The sequence below is a fragment of the Gavia stellata genome, chromosome 2 (genome assembly GCF_030936135.1).
Source record: "Gavia stellata isolate bGavSte3 chromosome 2, bGavSte3.hap2, whole genome shotgun sequence".
Lineage (NCBI taxonomy): Eukaryota > Metazoa > Chordata > Aves > Gaviiformes > Gaviidae > Gavia > Gavia stellata.
In genome coordinates, this window is record NC_082595.1 from 1,408,978 (window position 1) to 1,428,387 (window position 19,410).

The 19,410-nt window shown below is 49.1% G+C and overlaps 1 protein-coding gene across 2 annotated transcripts in view; it reads left to right on the top strand.

The window, feature by feature from the left end:
* Window positions 1-412: 412 nt before the first annotated feature.
* The window catches only part of LOC104255472 (calpain-2 catalytic subunit), a 28,393-nt gene continuing 9,395 nt past the window's right edge, over window positions 413-19,410 (top strand). Inside the window, exons 1-11 of one of the 2 annotated variants that reach the window (XM_059835586.1) lie at window positions 413-649; window positions 1,156-1,225; window positions 9,650-9,768; window positions 10,146-10,279; window positions 11,192-11,360; window positions 13,365-13,448; window positions 15,004-15,089; window positions 15,788-15,862; window positions 16,072-16,232; window positions 16,569-16,738; window positions 17,969-17,980. In XM_059835586.1, the coding sequence (XP_059691569.1) occupies window positions 413-649; window positions 1,156-1,225; window positions 9,650-9,768; window positions 10,146-10,279; window positions 11,192-11,360; window positions 13,365-13,448; window positions 15,004-15,089; window positions 15,788-15,862; window positions 16,072-16,232; window positions 16,569-16,738; window positions 17,969-17,980 (1,317 nt within the window). Of the gene's footprint in view, window positions 650-1,155; window positions 1,226-9,649; window positions 9,769-10,145; window positions 10,280-11,191; window positions 11,361-13,364; window positions 13,449-15,003; window positions 15,090-15,787; window positions 15,863-16,071; window positions 16,233-16,568; window positions 16,751-17,968; window positions 17,981-19,410 lie in introns of both variants that reach the window. The other variant, XM_059835585.1, reaches the window with a different exon arrangement.

Sequence of the window (19,410 nt, forward strand, 5' to 3'; positions counted from 1 at the left end):
CAAGCCACGACGATACAGGGTACATAGGTACCACATTAGTTTTTGAGCCGTGTTAGTTTTTTCCCCGCCTTTGCCTTTTTTCTAAGCTTCCAGACTGGGCCACGGATGCTTCTGAGTTTTATGCAGGAAATGTTGGGGTTTTTAAATGCCGAATACGTGTGGCAACACGGCAGCCCGGGCTGGCCCCGGAGCGGGGCCGACGAGGCGCCGGCTTTGCGGGAGACGGCCTTCCCTTCGGGGCCGCGGGGAGCAGCGACGGAGCCCGGGGGTGGGGGGGAAGTCCCTCCAGCCCTGACTCGGAGCGGGTGCGGGGACTCCCGGTGCGGAGGCTGAGCACCCGCGGCGGGGGCTGTCAGAGCGGGCCGGGCGGGGCCGGGCCGGGCCGGGGCGGGGCGGCGGCAGCGGCGGGGCGATGGCGGGAATGGCGGCGGCTGTGGCGAAGGAGCGGGCGGCGGCGGCGGGCGCGGGGCGGCACGGCCGCGCCGTCCCCTACCTGGGCCAGGACTTCGGGGCGCTGCGGCAGGAGTGCCTGCGGGAGGGGCGGCTCTTCCAGGACCCCTCCTTCCCCGCCGGCCCCGCCGCCCTCGGCTACCGGGAGCTGGGGCCCAGCTCCTACAAGACGCAGGGCGTCGTCTGGCGCAGACCCACGGTAGGATGCGGGACCGCTTGCTTCGGGTAGCGCTCGGGGCTGCGGCTTTGGGTAACTCTTTCCCTCAGCAGAGAGATGGGCTGACCGCCGCGCGGAGGTTTCCTTCACGAGCTGCCGAAGCAGCCCGGTCTGGCCAGGGGAGCCATCGGGTCAGAGGCACTCCGGGGAGCCATCGGGTCAGAGGCACTCCGGGGTGCCCAGGCTTTTCTGAAGGAGCCTGAGGTGGTCGGTGGCGGGGAGGTAATAGCGGAGCGGTGCGTGCACGTGTGTAGAAACGCGGCGGACCTCCTGGCACATACTGGGAAGCAAGATGGCTGCCCATGAGCTTTGGTCACCCCTTCGCACCCCGCTTAGCGTGTCTGGTGCCTGCGCTCATTCCTGTCCTGCGCCATCTCCGTGGTGTTTTCCTGCTGTGGTCAATCGCTTGTTTAAATTTGCTGTGAGTGGGACCTTGTTCCCTCCCTTACCTGTGGATACATGTAACGCAAGGCTTGTTTCCTTCCCAGGAGCTGTGTTCCAGCCCCCAGTTCGTAGCCGGTGGAGCCACTCGCACAGACATCTGCCAAGGGGCCTTAGGTAAGGCGGAGGCAGAAAGCTGAGTTTTCCATGCAGGTGCTGCCCCGGGACACCACAGTCCCTGGCTGCACCGTGTGGATTTATACTAGGCTGTAACTCACTCTGCAAATGCGTCCTCTTGCATCCTACCACCTCTCTTCATATCAAATCAGATCCTTCTTGCCTTTCCTTGACAGCTGCAGGTAGGGACCTTCTCAGTGTTTGACCGCTGAGCATAGCCTTGCTGTGTGCACCGAGCAGGGATGACAGAGTCTGGTTTCCTGATGGCTTTTCTGATCACTACCAGTTCCTTTCACGCCTGCATCTGCGTACCTGAGAGCAGCCTGACTAATTTCTGCCATTAGCAGTCTGCTTAGAAGAGCAGTTGCGTGCGTAGTGGGGCTGCTGAGCAGGAGGGACCCCCTGAAACCTGGAAGGACACGGTGTGGAGAAAACAAATTATACAGAGGGATTCCCAGCTGCTTGCCAGCTCTCGAGGGAAATAAAACGGGTATTTCAGGAGGGATGCGCCAGCCTGTGAGCCCTCTGCTTTTGCCGTGGCTGCCGCTCAGTTTGTGCAATGGCAGTCCCCGGGTCAGCCACTCCGGAGGAGCCCCAGGAGCTGTGGGGAAGCCCCGGGGGGCTGCACCCCCGGGGACAGAGGGAAGTGAGTGCCTTAACCTGGCTGTGCATGCACAGCCATCCCGATCTCCTGCCTTGCCCACCAGAAGGGGTTTTAGGCGAGCACCTCTGTGCCTCTCCTCCCAGAAGGCAGCATGGAGGCTGGTGAGGAGGACAGCTGCGGGGATGTGAGGGGAAATAAGCTGAAGTGGAAGCAGTGAGGCTCCTATTTATTCTGTAACTGTAGGGAGAGGGGTTTAGATTAGACTGATAGTGTGGTTGAGGGAAAGCTCTCGGTGTAGGGAAACATGACTAATACGTGCCGAGTGTTGTGCTTTTGCAGCGGGGTTGGCAAAGGAACAAAATTCTGTTCGTTTGCTTTTCATCAGCATAGTATTAGCCATATTGCAGCTTCTTAGTCTCTAGTCCCACTTCTGCTATTTGCATTCAAAATACATATATATGTCCAAAAATTTAACTGGTAGAGAAGCTTATTTCACATGTCTTGCGCTTATGTTTTCTTTCAGAAGTTATTCAGGTTGGTGCTTTAGCAACTAGATACAATTTGTGTAAAAAGCCCTGACAATAAAAAATACCTAGATTGTGAATTTAGTTCTCCTCATGCCCCCAGTATCATCTGTGGCATGGACTAGGCTCCGTTGTATAATCAGTGAAGTCCTTGGCATGTCACCAGCTTCCTTCGTGTGTTCTCTCTCTGTCCGATATCATGTCTCCCACCACTGTCCCAGTGCTTAACACACATGCCAAACATCTTTCCTCTTTTTTATTGTGAAACTTAACAGCTGAGGATTAGTTCAACGTGAAATGACAGTTTATTGTCATGCCATTTCAGCAGCTGGCATTTTGCAGAGATGCTAGTTTCTGAAGGCACTTAGTTGCTTTCTGCATTCTGCAGCCTTCTAGCTTTCTTCTGCAGATGTTGTGACAGCAAGAGCACTGTAATGAAAGATTTGTAACTTAGTTTTCAAGTTGTGGAGCTGCTGTTCCTAATGCCAAACCTTGCTTTAAATGGATGAAAGCATTTGTTGTCTTAATGGTCTTTGGACTAGTCAGATGTTCTCATGAAGTTATACGGTACCACCAAAGGATACGAACTGACTTAACAGCTTGTGTTATTTTATCTCCTGAAACAGTATTTGACTAGGAGGTTGTTAGTGTTCATGTTTGTATTACTGTTTTCACCATGACTAACTACTGCTATGACTCGCCTCACTATCTTCTTATGAATCTGGGCAGGATTTTGGTATTGTGTGACAGTTTAGTGGTTGATTAAAAATTAGATGCCATTGATCTTTTCTCTGTATAGCCATTGAGTTAGTAAGAGCCTGTAGAGAATCTCTGCATTTTCACACAATGAGGCTAGCAGATGTGCCGTACAAATGCTTTTTTTTTTTTTGCCACTACCTCATCTGACACCAGCATTTGTATCAATACATTTGCTTAAGCTTCCATTTACTTGAACTTTGTGTGCTGACACTGATGTCCCATGACATTTTAGGATGTCACAAAGATTGCACTGGAAGATGCCAGGTGCTCTTGGAAACCCGTACTATTTATTGTGTCGCCTTTTTCCGTAGGAAGCTTTTGTAGGCTATTTATCACCCAAAAGGCTTGATTACAAAGCAACAGACCTGTGCCCACGTGGAGTTTCATTGCTGTTGCTAAGCCATTCAGAACATCTTAGAGTACTGCAGGGACAGATGAGGCATCTAAAACCACACACCCATCACTGCTGCAACAGGCTTCTTGGCAGGGGATGTGTAACCAAACAGCTCGGATAATGAGCAGTGGTACAGACATTCCTTCTAGCGCAAGAGTCTTTGATCTGGGAGTCCTGGGGGACAACAGGATGGCCATGAGCCAGCAACATGCCCTTGGGGCCAAGAAGGCCACTGGCATCCTGGGGTGCATCAAGAAGAGTGTGGCAAGCAGGGCGAGGGAGGTTATCCTCCCCCTCTACTCTGCCCTGGTGAGGCCACATCTGGAGTGCTGTGTCCAGTGCTGGGCTCCCTGATTCAAGAAGGACAGGGAACTGCTGGAGAGGGTACAGCAAAGGGCTATGAAGATGATCAGGGTACTGGGACATCTTTCTTATGAGGAAAGGCTGAGGGACTTGGGTCTTTGTAGTCTGGAGAAGAGAAGACTGAGGGGGAGATCTTATCAATGCTTTCAAATACTTAAGGGGTGGGTGCCAGGAGGATGGGGACAGTCTTTTTTCAGTGGTGCCCTGTGACAGGACAAGAGGTAGCGGGCACAAACTTGATCATAGGAAGTTCTATCTAAACATGAGGAGGAACTTCTTTACTTTGAGGGTGGCAGAGCACTGGAAGAGGCTGCCCAGAGAGGTTGTGGAGTCTCCTTCTCTGGAGATATTCAAAACTCACCTGGACGCATTCCTGTGCGACCTGCTCTAGCTGAACCTGCTCTGGTGGGGGGGTTGGACTAGATGATCTCCAGAAGTCCCTTCCAACCCCTGTCATTCTGTGATCTGTGGGCCAGATGCAGCCTATAAATTCGTTTCATTGTTTTTGACCTGGACTATGTGACACTGGAACGCATAGAAGGCATAGCTGATCATCAACACAGAAGAGGTTGTCCCCTCACCAAGGTGGCAGTTCATTAGGTTCTCCAGACACCAAAGTTCTGCCCCTTGGGCTTTGGATTCTCCTTTATTCTGTGTTTCGTGCTTTTTAGAAGAAACTTTCAAAGGCGAGTATTCAGCGTTAATTTTGCAGTATCAGATCTGAAGTCAATGATGGTATTTGGCTACGAACGGCAGCACATGGGATGTGGTGACTCATTGCAGCGGAGGGGAGGAACCAAAGACACTGTGGAGAGGAAGCTTATTCACCCTTAACCGCCTTCTTTGGAGGGGATGTCACCATGGTATCACAACACTGGGGTGTACACAGTGCAGTCTCTCTCGTCTGCTATGTAGACACAGGTGTCTCCTCCTTAAATAAAAATGTATGGAAAAATAATGAATTGGGTAGGATGAATATAGAAAATTAGATGCATAGTTTTCCCACGCTGGCAACCGCCGTACTGTAAGTGGGTGGCCACAGCCTCGTGTTTCTAACCAGAAAACGTCCTGGAGTCACATTGTGTTAATATAAATACGTTCAGCCATTGATGTAGTTGTTAATCTATAGCTGTGAGACATATCTGTGGTGGGCTGAATGTACATTTTTCCTTTGACCCCATATTCTTACATGGGCTGTGCAGTGCCCAGAGGAGCTGCCTTTCGCTCCAGGCGCTTCATGGGGATGCTTTGCTTGTCTTTGCTCTCCAGAATAGCGAATTTTAAGCCCTTATGGCTATTTATGCTTGCTTTGCAATTACATTTTTTTGTAACGTTCTTGTTTATAGCTGGAGATTAGGTAAATGCAGAGATGGATGTATAGAACTAAAAACATTGATAGCAGCAAAAAGGAAGCATGACAGGAAAAAATAGTACTTCTTGTTAATATAAATAAACTCACAGCCTGATAATATTCCCTTTCTGATAACCTTGTTCTGCCTATTGTATTGTGCATTTACAAAAATTCTCCATGATTAACTTAGCCTTGCTAACATTCCTTTCAAATTCTTCATACAAGTAACCTGTCTGTTAGCCTTCTCTTGGACTTTCCTTCTCTATCAAAGGAAAGTCACTGTCAAGACCTTTACAAAAGTACCAGTTCTTATAGTTAAGACTATTTGGTAAAGACCCTGCTCAGGCTTATTTAGTGCAGGCTAAAACTACAGGTATTATCACAAGATCTGTTCTCATCCAGGCTTTGAATTATCAGGTCTACTTTTAGTGATGACTGTTCAGGAAGGGAGAGATGATATCCTGACTGTTGAGCACTTTTCCACTATGTGGAAACCATAGGGTGGTGTGTCTCCCGTATATGCTGCATCTGCCTTTTAACCTCAAGAAGACCTTGCCCAGAGTTCTCAGAGTTAAGATCTGTGTTTGTCTGACTCCAGATTCTCCTTAGAAACCAGTAAAAAGTTCAACAGAGAGGTTTTACAACAAAGTCTGCTGTTTCTGTCTCTTCGTGTCTGCCTTGATGGGACAGCTAGGAAGTGAAGGAAATTCTTTATAAACTCTGCTTATGGGCTTAGAGGTTCTCTGGGCAGAGTTTCTCCTCCTTGAACTTCAGTGCCTCTTGTCTACAGAGGAAACCTGACTCAAGGATGTATTAGAGCATTAAAGGGTGCATTTTTAATGCATTAAAGCATTAAAAGCTCTTCTTAATCTAGGTGCCTGACCAGCTTCATGACCAAGGCTTCCTGAGCTACTGTGGTCAAGTTGTTCACTTACTCTTTCTGTGCTGCTCTATACCTGCCCAGCCCCTGCCTTGTTTATGGAATAGAAAGGCTAGTATTTCTTTGGGAAAGTGAGTGGTGGGACACCTGCTTTCTGAGCCAGACTTGCTACTAATTTAAATCAGCAAAGTTTTTCTGAGGATAGTAACACCAATGTCAAATGCTCTGGGGGTCTCTTGGAGTGGTCAAGTTTGCCTGGTCGAATAAGGCTGCGCAACGTGAACTCTGGTTTATGCTGCCGGTTGAGCAATTAAGAGGAAAAACACCTCCACAGCTGACTGCGAACATGGGGCATAGGACGTGCCTCCAGCTGTTTCCACCCACCCGATAGAGCATGCACAAAATGCCTTCAGCTCTGCCTGCATCTTTGTGGCAGAGGCCAGGAGCTGCATGGTTTTACCCAGCTGTGCCTTAGGACTAGCGCAGCGGTGCTGAGCAGGCTGAGTTGCTCTCTTCCTGGGTTTATCTAATTTAGTCTGAGTAAGAGCATGGATCTGCCTAACCATGTGAAGGCATCCTAGTAGTCTAGGTAAGCATACCTGTGCTGCCTTTAGTCTAGCTAGTGTAGGTCTAAGATGCCAGAGACTCGCTTTGCCTCTTGAGTTGTGCGTGTCTGTCTGCAAAAGCCTTGCAGAGCGTGGGATGTGTGCCGGGGTTGTTCTGCTGCGGCTTATCAGTTATTTGGCCTCTGTGCTGAGATTGGGCCGGTTAACCTATCAATTCATATATTTGTGACTTGTTTTGTGCCTGTTCCCAGCGTCCAGGATGCTTTGAGATTGCCTGTTTGTTAGAAGTTAAAAGTCTTACTAAGGCTTGCTAACCTTTCCCAGGTGTGAATGTTTCATCCTGCCGGAGGGATGGTGGCACAGCAGGGAGAATGGAGATCCCCATTCTTTTCCTTCTTTCAGGATTTTGTTGATCTTAAACGCCTATGAGCCAGTGGCTCGCGGGTGCTAGAAGAAGAATATTTGTGGGGGAAGCCAAGGGTTATCATGTGCAGTACTGGGGTGTTGATGGAGAATGCTCAGCTCTCCTGTGGTGTGTGCTGGTCCAGCGCACATGTATATTTACATCCATCTCCTTCTCCTACGTCGTCTCTGGCATTTGATATTTCTACTGCCAAATACATAATAACACACTGCTCTCTTGACCCAGAAGAGCCCTGTCAAAAGCTGTAACCTCCTTTAACTCAGTAAGACAACAGAAAGATTTTTTTGTCTGTGTTAATGAATTAACTTGCTGTGTGATGAGTGCCAGTGGGAGAAAAACAAGTTACGGAGGAAGGAGTGGAGACAATAAGATATGAGTTTGGCCTCACCCCACAGGGGCTCCAGTCAAAGTGCCAGGGCTGTTCTCTAGAAGGGAGTTGTTCCTTCGACTTGAAGAACCCCAAGTCTTGTTCAGTAAATACCTGTTTTGGAGACTGAATAAAAGCAGGGATCCTCAGTACAGAAGGGATCTCGGGGCAGTTTCTCCCAAGCGCTTGCCATGTTGTCAGGTTTGTCTGAAGACTCCTTTGGTCAAAAAAACCCACAGAAATAACTTTGTGCGGGCAGGCTGTGTATGGGAGAGCACAGATCTAAGCTGAGCTGAGGTTGAAGTACTGTTGTTGCCTTTTGACCGAAGGGTTTGTTTGCAGAGCCCTTTAGTGTCCTCCTCTGTAAGGAGAATTGCTGTGAAGGGTCACAGTCTCTTAGTACCTTCTGACTCCAATCTCTTTCCCAGCAAGCACGTTTGCTGTGCTTGGCAGCGCCTCTGAATGCACCACGGCACCAGAAGGTGCACAGCTCCCCGGGAGAGGGTCTCAGTGCTCCAAAGGAGGCTGTAAGAAGAGTCGCCATTTTGCAGGGTGAGATGGATGTGCTGTCACAGAGGAGGGAGGGGGCGCGTCCTCGATGCTTCATAATCTGTCACAGGAGAATGACAAGGTGACTTTCCTGTTTGAGAAATTTCTTGGCTGTGACGATTTCTCCATTACAGTACAAGCAGCCAGAGGCAGGGCTGAAGGGAAAGTTTTATGTTCGGTTCTTCCCCTCTAGGTTATGAAATAGTAAAAGCATCTCAGGTTTGGAAATAATTCCGAAATTCCACACCTTCCAGCTTTCATGAGATGTGAAAAGGGCCGTGGGACAAACGTCACTCATAGAGCTGCTGCTGGGGACCAGCTGTGAAAAGCGATGGGCAGCCTGGAGGGAGTTGCAGGTTGCCTGTGTTCCTCCTTGCGCTCTCTGTGTGGTGCTGGGTTTGAGCTTGAGGGTGCCCAAGAGCTGCTTCTCCCTGAGGCTTTCTCCCCACCGCCCATTTGAACCCCAGCTTCTTGCCTGTGAGCTTTTCACCCTTTTCCTATAGGAGGGCGCTGGCTGTATAGAGCCCATTGCTTTGCTGGCCTCTGACTTGCTAGCAGCTGTGGCTGGTTCATGTTTCTTGAACCTGCAATCCTACACATGCTGCAGGACCATTCTGCGGGATCTGATGTGTAATACCGACTTCCCTGCTTTCAGAAAGCAAGGGAACAGCAGATCTGGTAGCGGTAACAATGAGTTTTGTGTTGGGTTGTGGGAGTCAGGGGATCAGCTGGGTCTTTAAATGTCTAACCACCTTGCTAATGGGCTGCAGAAAACCCACTGCTGAGCAGCAAAGTAGCTGCTCTGTTAGAGTAACCCTAGTTTCTGAAAATAATTACAAAAAATAGAGGTAATGTTTAAACAGTTGTGGTCTCCCCTCTGCTTGGTAGGAGATGGTGTGGAAAAACACGATCCAGACAGCCTGGACGCCGGGACTCTGGCGTGCAGGCTCGGTGTATGTTGGCTCCATCCCAGGAAGGGTGAAGAGGTGTGTGGCACTGGGGAACAGAGGCTGCCTTCAGGCCTTTCCTGACTCTCTGGGGACTAGCTCCAGAAGCGAGATGTGGGACGAAACAGAGAGGCCTCTAGCAAGAGCCCCCAGAGTGAAAGGAGCTCCTATTTGGTAGGAGGCTGGCAAGAGACCTTAAAGGGAGCTCATCCATAGGGTAGACCTCTGGATAGCAAGTCAACAGGCATTTATTAAACATGGAGGAGGGAAAGGAAAACAGCCTATGCTTGAGAAAACACTGGCCTTTTGAGGAGACACTGCACCGCTGAGTACCTGCGTGTACCCACAGGCCCTGCTCTTCGCATTTTCCCCACGCTGCTTCCTAACCTGGAGACACTCAATTGAATATTAAGTTTTCTTTCAAATAGTCCCAGAATGGGTGATAACTGTGCTGGTAGACCATAAAAAGCCTGCTTTTACCTTTTTTTATTCCTTTGGTCTTGAGGAAACGTGACACTTGCCTGGACGTGGTGTGTATATGTGTACATGCATTTGATGTGCCTTAGAGGGAAAGTGATGGGAGGGACTGTCTCATTGCAGCTGAGGGGATTGTTGGTTATAATGCACAATCCCTATGCAGTACAAAAACTAAAGAACGAGGTTTCAATAATGAACTTTTTTTTTTTTTTTAAACAGGGGACTGTTGGCTCTTGGCTGCTATTGCCTCTCTCACCCTGAATGAAGAAATTCTAGCCCGTGTCGTTCCCAAAGACCAGAGCTTCCAGGATAAATATGCAGGAATTTTCCACTTCCAGGTAGGTGGAAAACAGCCTTTCCCCCAGTGCTGTTGGCCAGGAGCTGGTGCACGTAGCCATGTCTACACGTGTGGTGTTTCCTGGAACACTTTGAGGGGCGTCAAAGAGCCAGGCAGAAAAACGGAGACATCCAAGAAGGGTGATGGTGGTGGAAGGAAGAAGACCGCTAACCAAAGAGCTGGGAGCAGAGACTGTCTTTGTGGTCCTTCCTCCGTCAGCAGATCTAGCTGAGGATGTGCATCCCTGTACAGGATGGGCGAAACTGACTGCGACAGGGATTGCTGTTCCTCTAGGAAATCGGTGTTAGCAGATAGAGGTCCTGGTGACCTGAGTGTACAGCATGGGGTGGTGACGAGGTGTTTGTGCTCTCTTTCCAGTTCTGGCAGTATGGGGAGTGGGTGGACGTCGTGGTGGACGACAGACTGCCCACCAAGAACGGGGAGCTGCTCTTCGTGCACTCAGCGGAGGGCAGCGAGTTCTGGAGCGCGCTGCTGGAGAAGGCCTATGCCAAGTGAGTTGAGGCCAGGGCGGCCCTCCTACGGCAAGAGACTGCTTTTACCCACCTCAAATCTCCTCGTGCCTCTCCTTCCCCATAGCATCCTCAACTGCGTGGATACTATGCATTTAAAAAGTCAGTCTAATTATTAGCCTTTACAACTTCTAGGGTATCTCACAGTGGCTGCTTTAGTAAAGCTTTGCCAACAGGTGCTTAAGACAAGAAGCAAAAAGTACTGGCTTTGCTGCTAGCCAAGAAAGATAGCTCTTGCATCTCATGGCAAGGCTGTTCCTAGAGTGCTGTCTCCCGTCACCAGGGCCTGGGAAGCTCTGTTTCGTGTGCTCTACGCACCTGTGAGGGCTTGCAGCTGCAGTGCTTCAGCGTGCAAAGCGCACCAGTCCACATGCCCCGGTCTCTTTTCAAGGTGGAGATGCTCAAATCTGAATTTCCAGTTTTGGGATGGTCAGGGAGGAATTCTGACGTCTAACATTACTATTTTCAATTGACTTAAGAAATTGAGCTAATTTAGATAAGCTGCACATCAGACCCATAATTTTTAAAGAGGTTGAAAGACTGTGTGGAACTAGAGAGGCAAATTGTTGGATCTTGATTGTTTTTAATATTATTTTTTCTTCAGCTAGTGTTCATTATTTTTGTCATTGATACGACTGAACCTACAACCTGCATACATGACCGTATAAGATTTTACGCTGAGCTTTCCAAGTACAGAGGTCTAAGAAGCAAAGCTGAATGGGAGGCATGGCAGTAGCTGCTGTGGTGCTGTTGAAAACAGAAATGCTGTGCCATTTGGCACAACTGAGTGTCCCTCTCCAAGAGAAGAGGAGAATAGGGAACCTGATGGTTGTGTGTGTGAAAGAGGAAAATAGAGAGCCTGATGGTTGTGTGTGTGTGTCCCCTTTCGTGCAGGCTGAATGGGTCTTACGAATCTCTCTCTGGTGGCACCACCACTGAAGGCTTCGAGGACTTCACCGGTGGAATTGCAGAATGGTATGAGCTGCAGAAGGCACCACCCAACCTCTTCAAAATCATCCAGAAGGCACTTCAGAAAGGCTCTCTCCTTGGCTGCTCCATTGACGTGAGTTAGCGGGCTTATTGCTGGATGCTCGGCTCTCGCTGGGCATGCAGGCAGCTGGGGGATGGACCTGTGCTCCATCCACAGGAGGTGCACAAAGGATGTTGGTCCCCTTTGCCTGCGGTTCTCTGCTCTATCTTGTGCCTGGAGAATGTGACCCAAGAGTGTGACACAGGTGCATGCTCTTCTTGGGGGTTTATGTCTGAGAACAGGTTGAAATGTAGACTTCATTAGTTCACGTGTAAAAGCTCATTGCCTCCCTTGTTTTTTTTCTTCAAGACCTAGAGCTTTTGCTGTTTCATAGGTTCATGGTAACAAATCATACAGAGAACTCATTAGGGGTCCTGATCTACGTCTTTGTTCTTAAGAAAGCCCATAACTTGGCAGTAGGTTGGTACAGGCAGAGTGGGTTTGGACAGAAAGCTGCTGCTAATGGCTTCTGCAGTCAGATGCTCAAAGGTGGCAACCTCCATCCTTGCCGTAGCCTGTTTGTCGCACAAATCGTACCAAAACGTTCCCAAAAAAATCTGGGCTCTGTTCTTGAAGCAGGGAGGCTTGGACTGTTGCCAGGCCTTTAAAAGGCTTTATTGGAAAACACATCGCCAAAAGCTGAACCTGCACCAGAAGGAAAAGAGGAGCTTTGTCCCTGCCTGCAAGGATTCAGCATCACTTTTAGCCTCACTGAAATGAGTCTAAGTATGGTTATTGTGATAATCACCCTGCTCCCAAAGGAGATTACATCTTAGTTATGTCTAAAGGGAAGGTAAACTGTTTACAAGAACTTTGTTCATAATATAAACTCAAGTGTTTCCTCCCATTTTTTAAGTTAAATTGGAGTCAGAGGAGAGGGAAGCTTCACAGCAGGAAAAGTACTTGGTTAATCTCAGCGTGCGACTTCACAGTACTTTCAAGGCCTGTTTTACTCATTTGCATTTAGATAAGAATCCGACATCTGGATTTTTGCCCCAGAATGATACAAATGTTGTCAGGGTGAGAGGAAGTAAATATATTCCTTTGGTAAGTGCTGACACTTTCTATATTATAAACTAATTATTAGTGAGTGTAGCTTTTGAAAAATCCTGTAAAATCTCCTCTTCTGTCAGAGAAATAGGGACACAGAGGTTAAGCATTACATGGAGAGTGCATTGCAGGCAGTAGTAGGGCATTAATTGACAGCAGGAATCCTGCCTGCTTGATCCCACCCTCTCTCTTTTTTAAGCTTCAAATATGCTTGTTTAAAGATCACACGCTTTCTGAAACGGTGGGAAGGCAACAGCAAGAATACATTTCACAGGGGTTTAAGCATCTTTAGAGCAAGATGTCGAGCAGTCACTTTCTAGCAAGAAGTGATTTTTCTCTGCAGTGTTTATAGGCCAGACTGCTCAAGTCTTGTGATGGCCATGAAAAAGCGAGAGGGTGATATGCCTCCAGGTATGAATGGCACCCAAAGTGCAGCCTTTTCCCTTGCTTCCCTGCGTGGCAGCTCCTAGGGTGGTGGTGCTGGGGAAGGGAAGGGGAACCTCCCACCCCGCTGTGAAGGGGGTGTTTTGACCTTGAAGCAAAGCACTGGGGCTTGCTGGACCTGGGTGTGATCCCTGGAGACACCTGGGCAGCCTCAGGCCAGTCACCCACTGTGTTCCTCCTGGTCTCTCGAGGACGCAGAGTTCATCCTGCGTACTCCCTTTGTACAGCGTTTGGAGATGGATGAGAGGGGATGCACCTCACCAAGCGTTTCAGAGCCAGGAGGGAGCTTTGCGGCAGTGCAGGGCTTCTGGTGTGCACCCCACGCCCCGAACATGGGCTCCGGGGGCTCCAGCACCGCCACGCATGCTGCCGTCCCCTCTCCCCGCTCTGTTACACAGATCCCTCTCGTTGCCTGTGTGCAGCAGCTAAATCACCCCTACAGCCTCCCAGCGAGACTAAAACTCCATTAGAAGGGGAAGTTTTGCTCGTTGGATCCCCTGCCATGCGGGAAGCCACACTCACCAACTTTCTTTGCTCCTCCAGATCACCAGTGCGGCAGAGACAGAGGCAGTCACTTCCCAGAAGCTGGTGAAGGGACACGCGTACTCCGTCACCGGGGCAGAGGAGGTAGGTGCGCCGCCCCAAAGGGGCGAAATGCAGCCAGCTTTGTGCGTGGCCCGGGGCCATGGCAGCCACAAATTCGTCTTCAGCGTTGCAAATTCTCCAGTCACACCTGTTTTGCCAAGTCAGGTTTTGAGTGCTTTCTTTCTGAAGGAATACTGAGTTAGTTGCTGTGTTTTGGATTAACGCAAACTTGACTTCTTGGGGTTTTGACCAAACAAACCCCTTTTTTTCCATAAGCATTGCTATTTTGCAGTGAGCGGGGTGGCAGGAAGCCCTGTGCAGAGGGCACACTGGCCTCTGCTGGTGGTGGGACCCCTGAACACGTTTCTCAATAGCAGGCAGCACTGTACCTTAAATGCACCCCGAGATGTGCGAGAGACCTGTGCCAAGCAAAAACGAACAAAAACAATTATTGTCCCTGAAACGCCTGCCGAACAGCGCCTTTCGGCCAGGCACGGTGTTCGAACGCAAGGTGCCTGCCCGAGAGTAGGTGACTGGTGAAGGTAAAGTGAGTGAAAACAAACGTCGCAGATCATGGCGTCCTTCCACATGTGTAGTGGACTTTCGGTCACTTCACTGATAATTATTTCTGAAATTATTTTTGAAACTTCAGAGTGAGGTGTCGAAAGCCGCTGACATGCTGCATGGAGGTGGACGCTGCCAGCGGGCAGGTTTACGTGCGTGTGTTTGGTCCTCCTCTCACCGCAAAAGCAGTGAAGAGCGACTTTGACCTTAATTCACGAACAGGCATGACTTAAACAGGCTTTTCCTTTGGAGATATGTGCAGGCTTTGTAAGGATAGTTTATCTTCTGCACTGAAGCATCATTTCGGGAATCTGTGCTGCTGATACTCTGCAGTTTTCTTGGCTTTGGGCTCTAGAGGTGCGCCAGCTCCTTCCTCGAATTAGTGCCCTGTCTTCCCCATAAATACTGGGTGTTCCCACTGAAACTCGTACAACTTTGCTTGGCCTGGACTCTGTGCACACAGAGATCAGCAGATAAAAAGCCAGAGCCTCGGCGCAGTGCGAGGAGGTGCTGTTGTGGCAGGGCTGACGCTGCTGCGCTGTGGGGAATTCGTATGGTCAAAGGGGTCATGTCCAGAGTGAGCATCCCATCTCTTCTAATAGGTGCAGTCGGATTATATATAGGGAGCGGAAAAAGGCATTTGAATGTGAAAGGGCAGTTTATACATAGATGACAGCTTTAGAGAAATATCCCCTTGTACTTGCTTTCCGGCAGTCCTGTAGCAGCTTTACATTCCCTTTGCTTGAAATCCTATCAGAGGTGACTTTTTTAGCGTCACAAAACAGGCATTTTGGTTATCATGAGCTTTGATTGCACAAAAACCTTTTCTGGACAAGCTCGGGTGCGTGGAGCTTATTCAAAATCTGTTTGACTTCCTGCCTTTTGGGCCAGACAAGTGCGTGTTTGTGTATATACACTTTGTGTAGCACTGAGATACTTACTCTGTCATGTCCTTTAATTCCCATAGAAAAGGTGGAAGGGAACGCAGTGCTGAGTCCCTGGGTAACTCTCCATGCACTTCTGATCCCACCAGGTGAACTTCCGAGGAACAGTGCAGAAGCTGATCAGAATCCGAAATCCCTGGGGGGAAGTGGAGTGGACTGGAAAATGGAATGACAAGTGAGTCGATGGCTTGTGCATTGCCTGTAGGCTTTTACTGCAGGGGTGTGATCCTGTTTCTGCTGTCTCCTGTCTCCTCCCTACCTCAAATCCCTCTCTGTCTCATCTGGATGTGATGTTTGCTCTGAGCTGTTTAAAAGAAGCATCCCACCACTGTCTGTCATCTTCCACACAAGCGTCACAGCGTGCAGTGCCCTTCATACCAACATGTGCCTTGGTGTAAGATGCACTCATTTGGTTGGTGGTTCCTACAAGCCTCTCTGTAGTTTCTGCTTCTTTAACAGCCCAGGTTCAGTGGTGAGCTTCTGAAAACTTCCTTTCTAAAAGGGCTCTAAAAATCCATTTTTGTTGTTAGCAATGAAAGCTGGAGTTTACTTCTGTGGCTGGGCAGTATTTCTTCTGGGTCTTGCTTTCTCTAAAATAAAGCTCCATCTCAGTCAAGGCATTAGCACTTTCTGCAAATAAAACTCTGTTGCTGATCCTTACCTTGGATATTTAAGAAGTGAGTTATCAAATATCCCAGGTCCCTGTATTTTAATTCTGCTGTGGCTTGAGAGCCCTGGAGCTGCTATCAACTAGATATTGTGGAGTAGTGCAATCGCATGGAGCTGTAAGAAAATGAAATCGTTGTGCCAAACCAGTTACATTAGGATTTAACCTTTACTGTACCCTGTAGTTGATGTGGGGTTGTCTTTCAGCTGCCCGAACTGGAGTGGTGTTGACCCTGAGGTGCGAGAGCAGCTGACCAGGAGGCACGAAGATGGGGAATTTTGGTAAGTACCACTGGGTTTCCATTCAGGCTGAAGGGAATGTCTTCTCCTCTGCTTTTTTCACACAAAGTAACCTCTCCCAGTGCACTCTCCAAGATGAGTGAGGAAATTCACCCCAAATCCTAGTGCTAAATCGCAGTGGGAGAGAGGAAGGATAGACAAGGTGGTTGTCCATCCTAAGGAGTCATTGCCTGTGGCATTGCCTCCCACAGGATGGCGTTCAACGACTTCTTGAGACATTACTCCCGCCTGGAGATTTGCAACCTGACTCCAGACACCCTGGCAAGCGATAGGTACAAGAAGTGGAGCCTGCTGAAGCTGGATGGGAACTGGAGGCGAGGAGCCACTGCAGGGGGCTGCAGGAATTACCCAAGTAAGAGCGGGCAGTCCCCACTCTGTTGGAGAAACCCTTCACACTCGTCCACTTGTACTTTCTCTGGGAGCTGGTTTGGGGTGGCCTATGGAGGAGGATGTGCCTGGGACATCCAGGACTGAGGTCCAAAAAGTGCAAGGGTTTGGGAAATGTGGCTCCCTGATGAGGGTCTAGTTGTGGTTGTAGAGGCTGGGGGGGGAGTGTTATTATTTCCTTCTCACAGCTGATTTTGGAAATCAGTCTCGCATCTGTCCTAGCTGACGTGTATATATCAGCATGGCTGCTTTCAGCCTCTGAGCAGTAAAATTTTTTTCTTTGCATAAATCCGCTTCCCAGACACTTTCTGGACGAATCCACAGTATTTAATCAAGCTGGAGGAAGAAGATGAGGATCCCGATGATCCTGAGAGGGGCTGCACTTTCCTCATTGGCCTGATTCAGAAGCACCGGCGGAAGCAGAGGAAGATGGGAGAGGACATGCACACCATTGGCTTTGCGATCTATGAGGCAAGTAAGGCAGTACAGGTGCATGGGAGGAAAAGGAAAACTCGCCCTAAAAATGAGGTAGTGCAATTCTCAGACTGGGCTTTGTATCAGAATTCAGCTGGGTTGAGTTGGACACCAGCTGCAACACGGACAAGTCCACTTAGATCTTCAGAAAATTATCCTCCACCAAAACAGTCGTCAAGCTGGGAGAGATGATGGAATCTGCGTTTCTGGAGATATTCAAACCTAGAATGGACAAGGTCCTGAGCAACCTCATCTAACTTTGATATTGGCCTTGCTTTGATTAGGGAGTTGGACCAGATGACCCACAGAGGCTGCTTCTCACCTATAATATTCTGTGTTTCTAACTGGAGGAGCAGAAAAAGTATTTAAAAAACAAAAATTAAAAGTGCAGAAATCCAGTCTGACCTTCACTTGTCAGGCTGCGGTGAAAAGCAGCAGAATGAGAGCAGCCGGGGTAGGGATGTGACGCTAGCTGGGACAGCTGCCCTAGCTTGGGGAGTGTGAACCCAGCAGCAGAACCAGCCAAAACACCTGTAAAACTCGTTCTGCTGAAAAAAGGGTCAGAGATGTGTCTATAGTAACTCCTTAAGGAGAACATTTTGTTCAGAGCTGCAAAGAAGCAGTGGTTAACTGGCAGAGAAAACAGGAATAACAGTCTTGCCTGCGGGTTGATCTGTAACTATAGGCAATATGTGCAACTGTTTGCTTTCTCAATATCCCAGCTTTGGAAAAGCTTGTCAAAGAATCTGGTCCCCGTAGACAAATAAGTTTTAAAGCAAAGGTAGGTCCCCTGAACCCATAAGGAAACAGAAAACTCCATTATTGTCTTGCTCAGCCCCTGCCTCCTCTCCTGATGGTGGAGAGGTCAGAGGGGCGGAAGGGTGAAAGTGGAAAGAAATAGTAGAGAAACTGAGTCTACAAAAAATATCGCAGTGGGCCGCAGGGTGGAGGGTCAGCAGGAAACCACGACCAGCCTGGCTGCGTCTGTGCCAAGCGGTGCCCGCGCTGCCCCGGCTGAGCCCCACCTGCCTCCGGGATGGAGTCGGGACCTGAGCCAGCAGTCAGCGGTGGGTGACATGGGCTCAGCGCTTACTTTCCCCCTTGAGCTGACTCCTTTTTTTCTTTTTATTTCAAGAGCGTGGATGTACCTGCTAAGGAGCGGTGAAAAGAAATAGCCCTGGACCTGCCATTCAACAAGCAAATAACTCTCTCCTTTTCTCCTTGCAGGTGCCCCCAGAGGTATGTAGCATTCATTGGTGGCCAAGGCACAGAGTTGGGGCTGAATGGCTTGTGGGAAGAAACGGTTCAGAGGATCTTCCTTCACTGCAGGACAATATTGACCGTGCAGAGTCTCAAGTTAGAGGCCATTTATTCTGGAAGGGGCCTTGAGCCCATGTTGCCTTTTCAGAGCGTCTTGGTTTGGGATAAGAGCTCTCTGTACTGCAGAAGCTCACCAAAGGTGCTCTTCCACGGGTCTTCTCCCAGCCCAGACCCCACCTGTTCCCCCAGAGCACAGTGGCTTTTCGCAGGTTTGCACAGAGTTCATGTTTGACACACAACTAATACTCCAAGGAAGTGTTTATTTTCATTTCCCTAAACACTGTTTTTATTGGTTTCTCTCTGTTTCTACCTGTAGGTAGCTAATAGCATGCCCCGGGGATCAGAGAAGGGTGGCAACGCAGTGATGCCTATGCAATAGGAGGCAGGGCTGCAGATGCCTCTGAGCTGTTGCTCCTCAGAGGAACAAGTGAGGTTGAGCAAAATGCCTGGGTAACCTCATGACGGGGCTTGCTGTACCTGTGAGGGTGCATGCAAAGCAGCCGGGGCACCCTGTGGCTCCTGAGGCTACGCTCAAACCAGCTGCTGCTATGTAAAACTTGGTTTCATCAGGAAGGAGGTGCTGCTGCCAGTTAATTACATTTCTTGGGTACCTTTTGAGTGCTCTAGCAGTACTGTGTCAGCTGCTCAGCTCTCACCCTAGTGGCCCAAAAATCTGATTTCCATTAAAAAGAGACTCTAGCTACACTCCCGTGACTTTTCTTTCCCCCGAAAGGTGGAATTTTACCTCCCACCATGGCAGCAGGTCCAGCAGGTTTTGCATTCTTAAAAATCCGTGAGGACAGGAAGGGGGAGGTTTCTGAACCATGCACCTTCCTGATGTTTGCTTCTAGAGCTGAGCTAGCCCATCTGTAAGACCCTGCGCAGAAGAGCTTATTCTGGAAGATGTTGCAGTCCAAATATGCTTGTATAATGCGTAATGTTCATTTTATTTTTGGAGGCCTCCATAAGCGGGCTCTCTGCCTTGAGGCAGCCTGACCTCAGAGGCAGAGCTGAGCTGCAGTCCCCTGGTGGCACCAGCTCTGAGGACCAGAGGGACATTGGTTGTAAGCCATCTCGCTTTGAAGAAAAATAGTTGGTGGAAGAACTTGCCTAATATTTTCACAAACTGTTCATTATCTGCAAAACATAAGCATGACCCAAATGATTTATTGAGATCATCTGCAAAATACGGTTGCACCCACAGGTCAGGAGTCCTGTGGTGGGATGCACCCACCCCTTCCCCTGCTCTCTTTTGGTTCTGTTGAATGGATGTCTTTTTTTGTCCATACATAACTAATTGTCATATCTATTATATTTTTAATTTGTAAATGCAAATACCTGCAAACTGT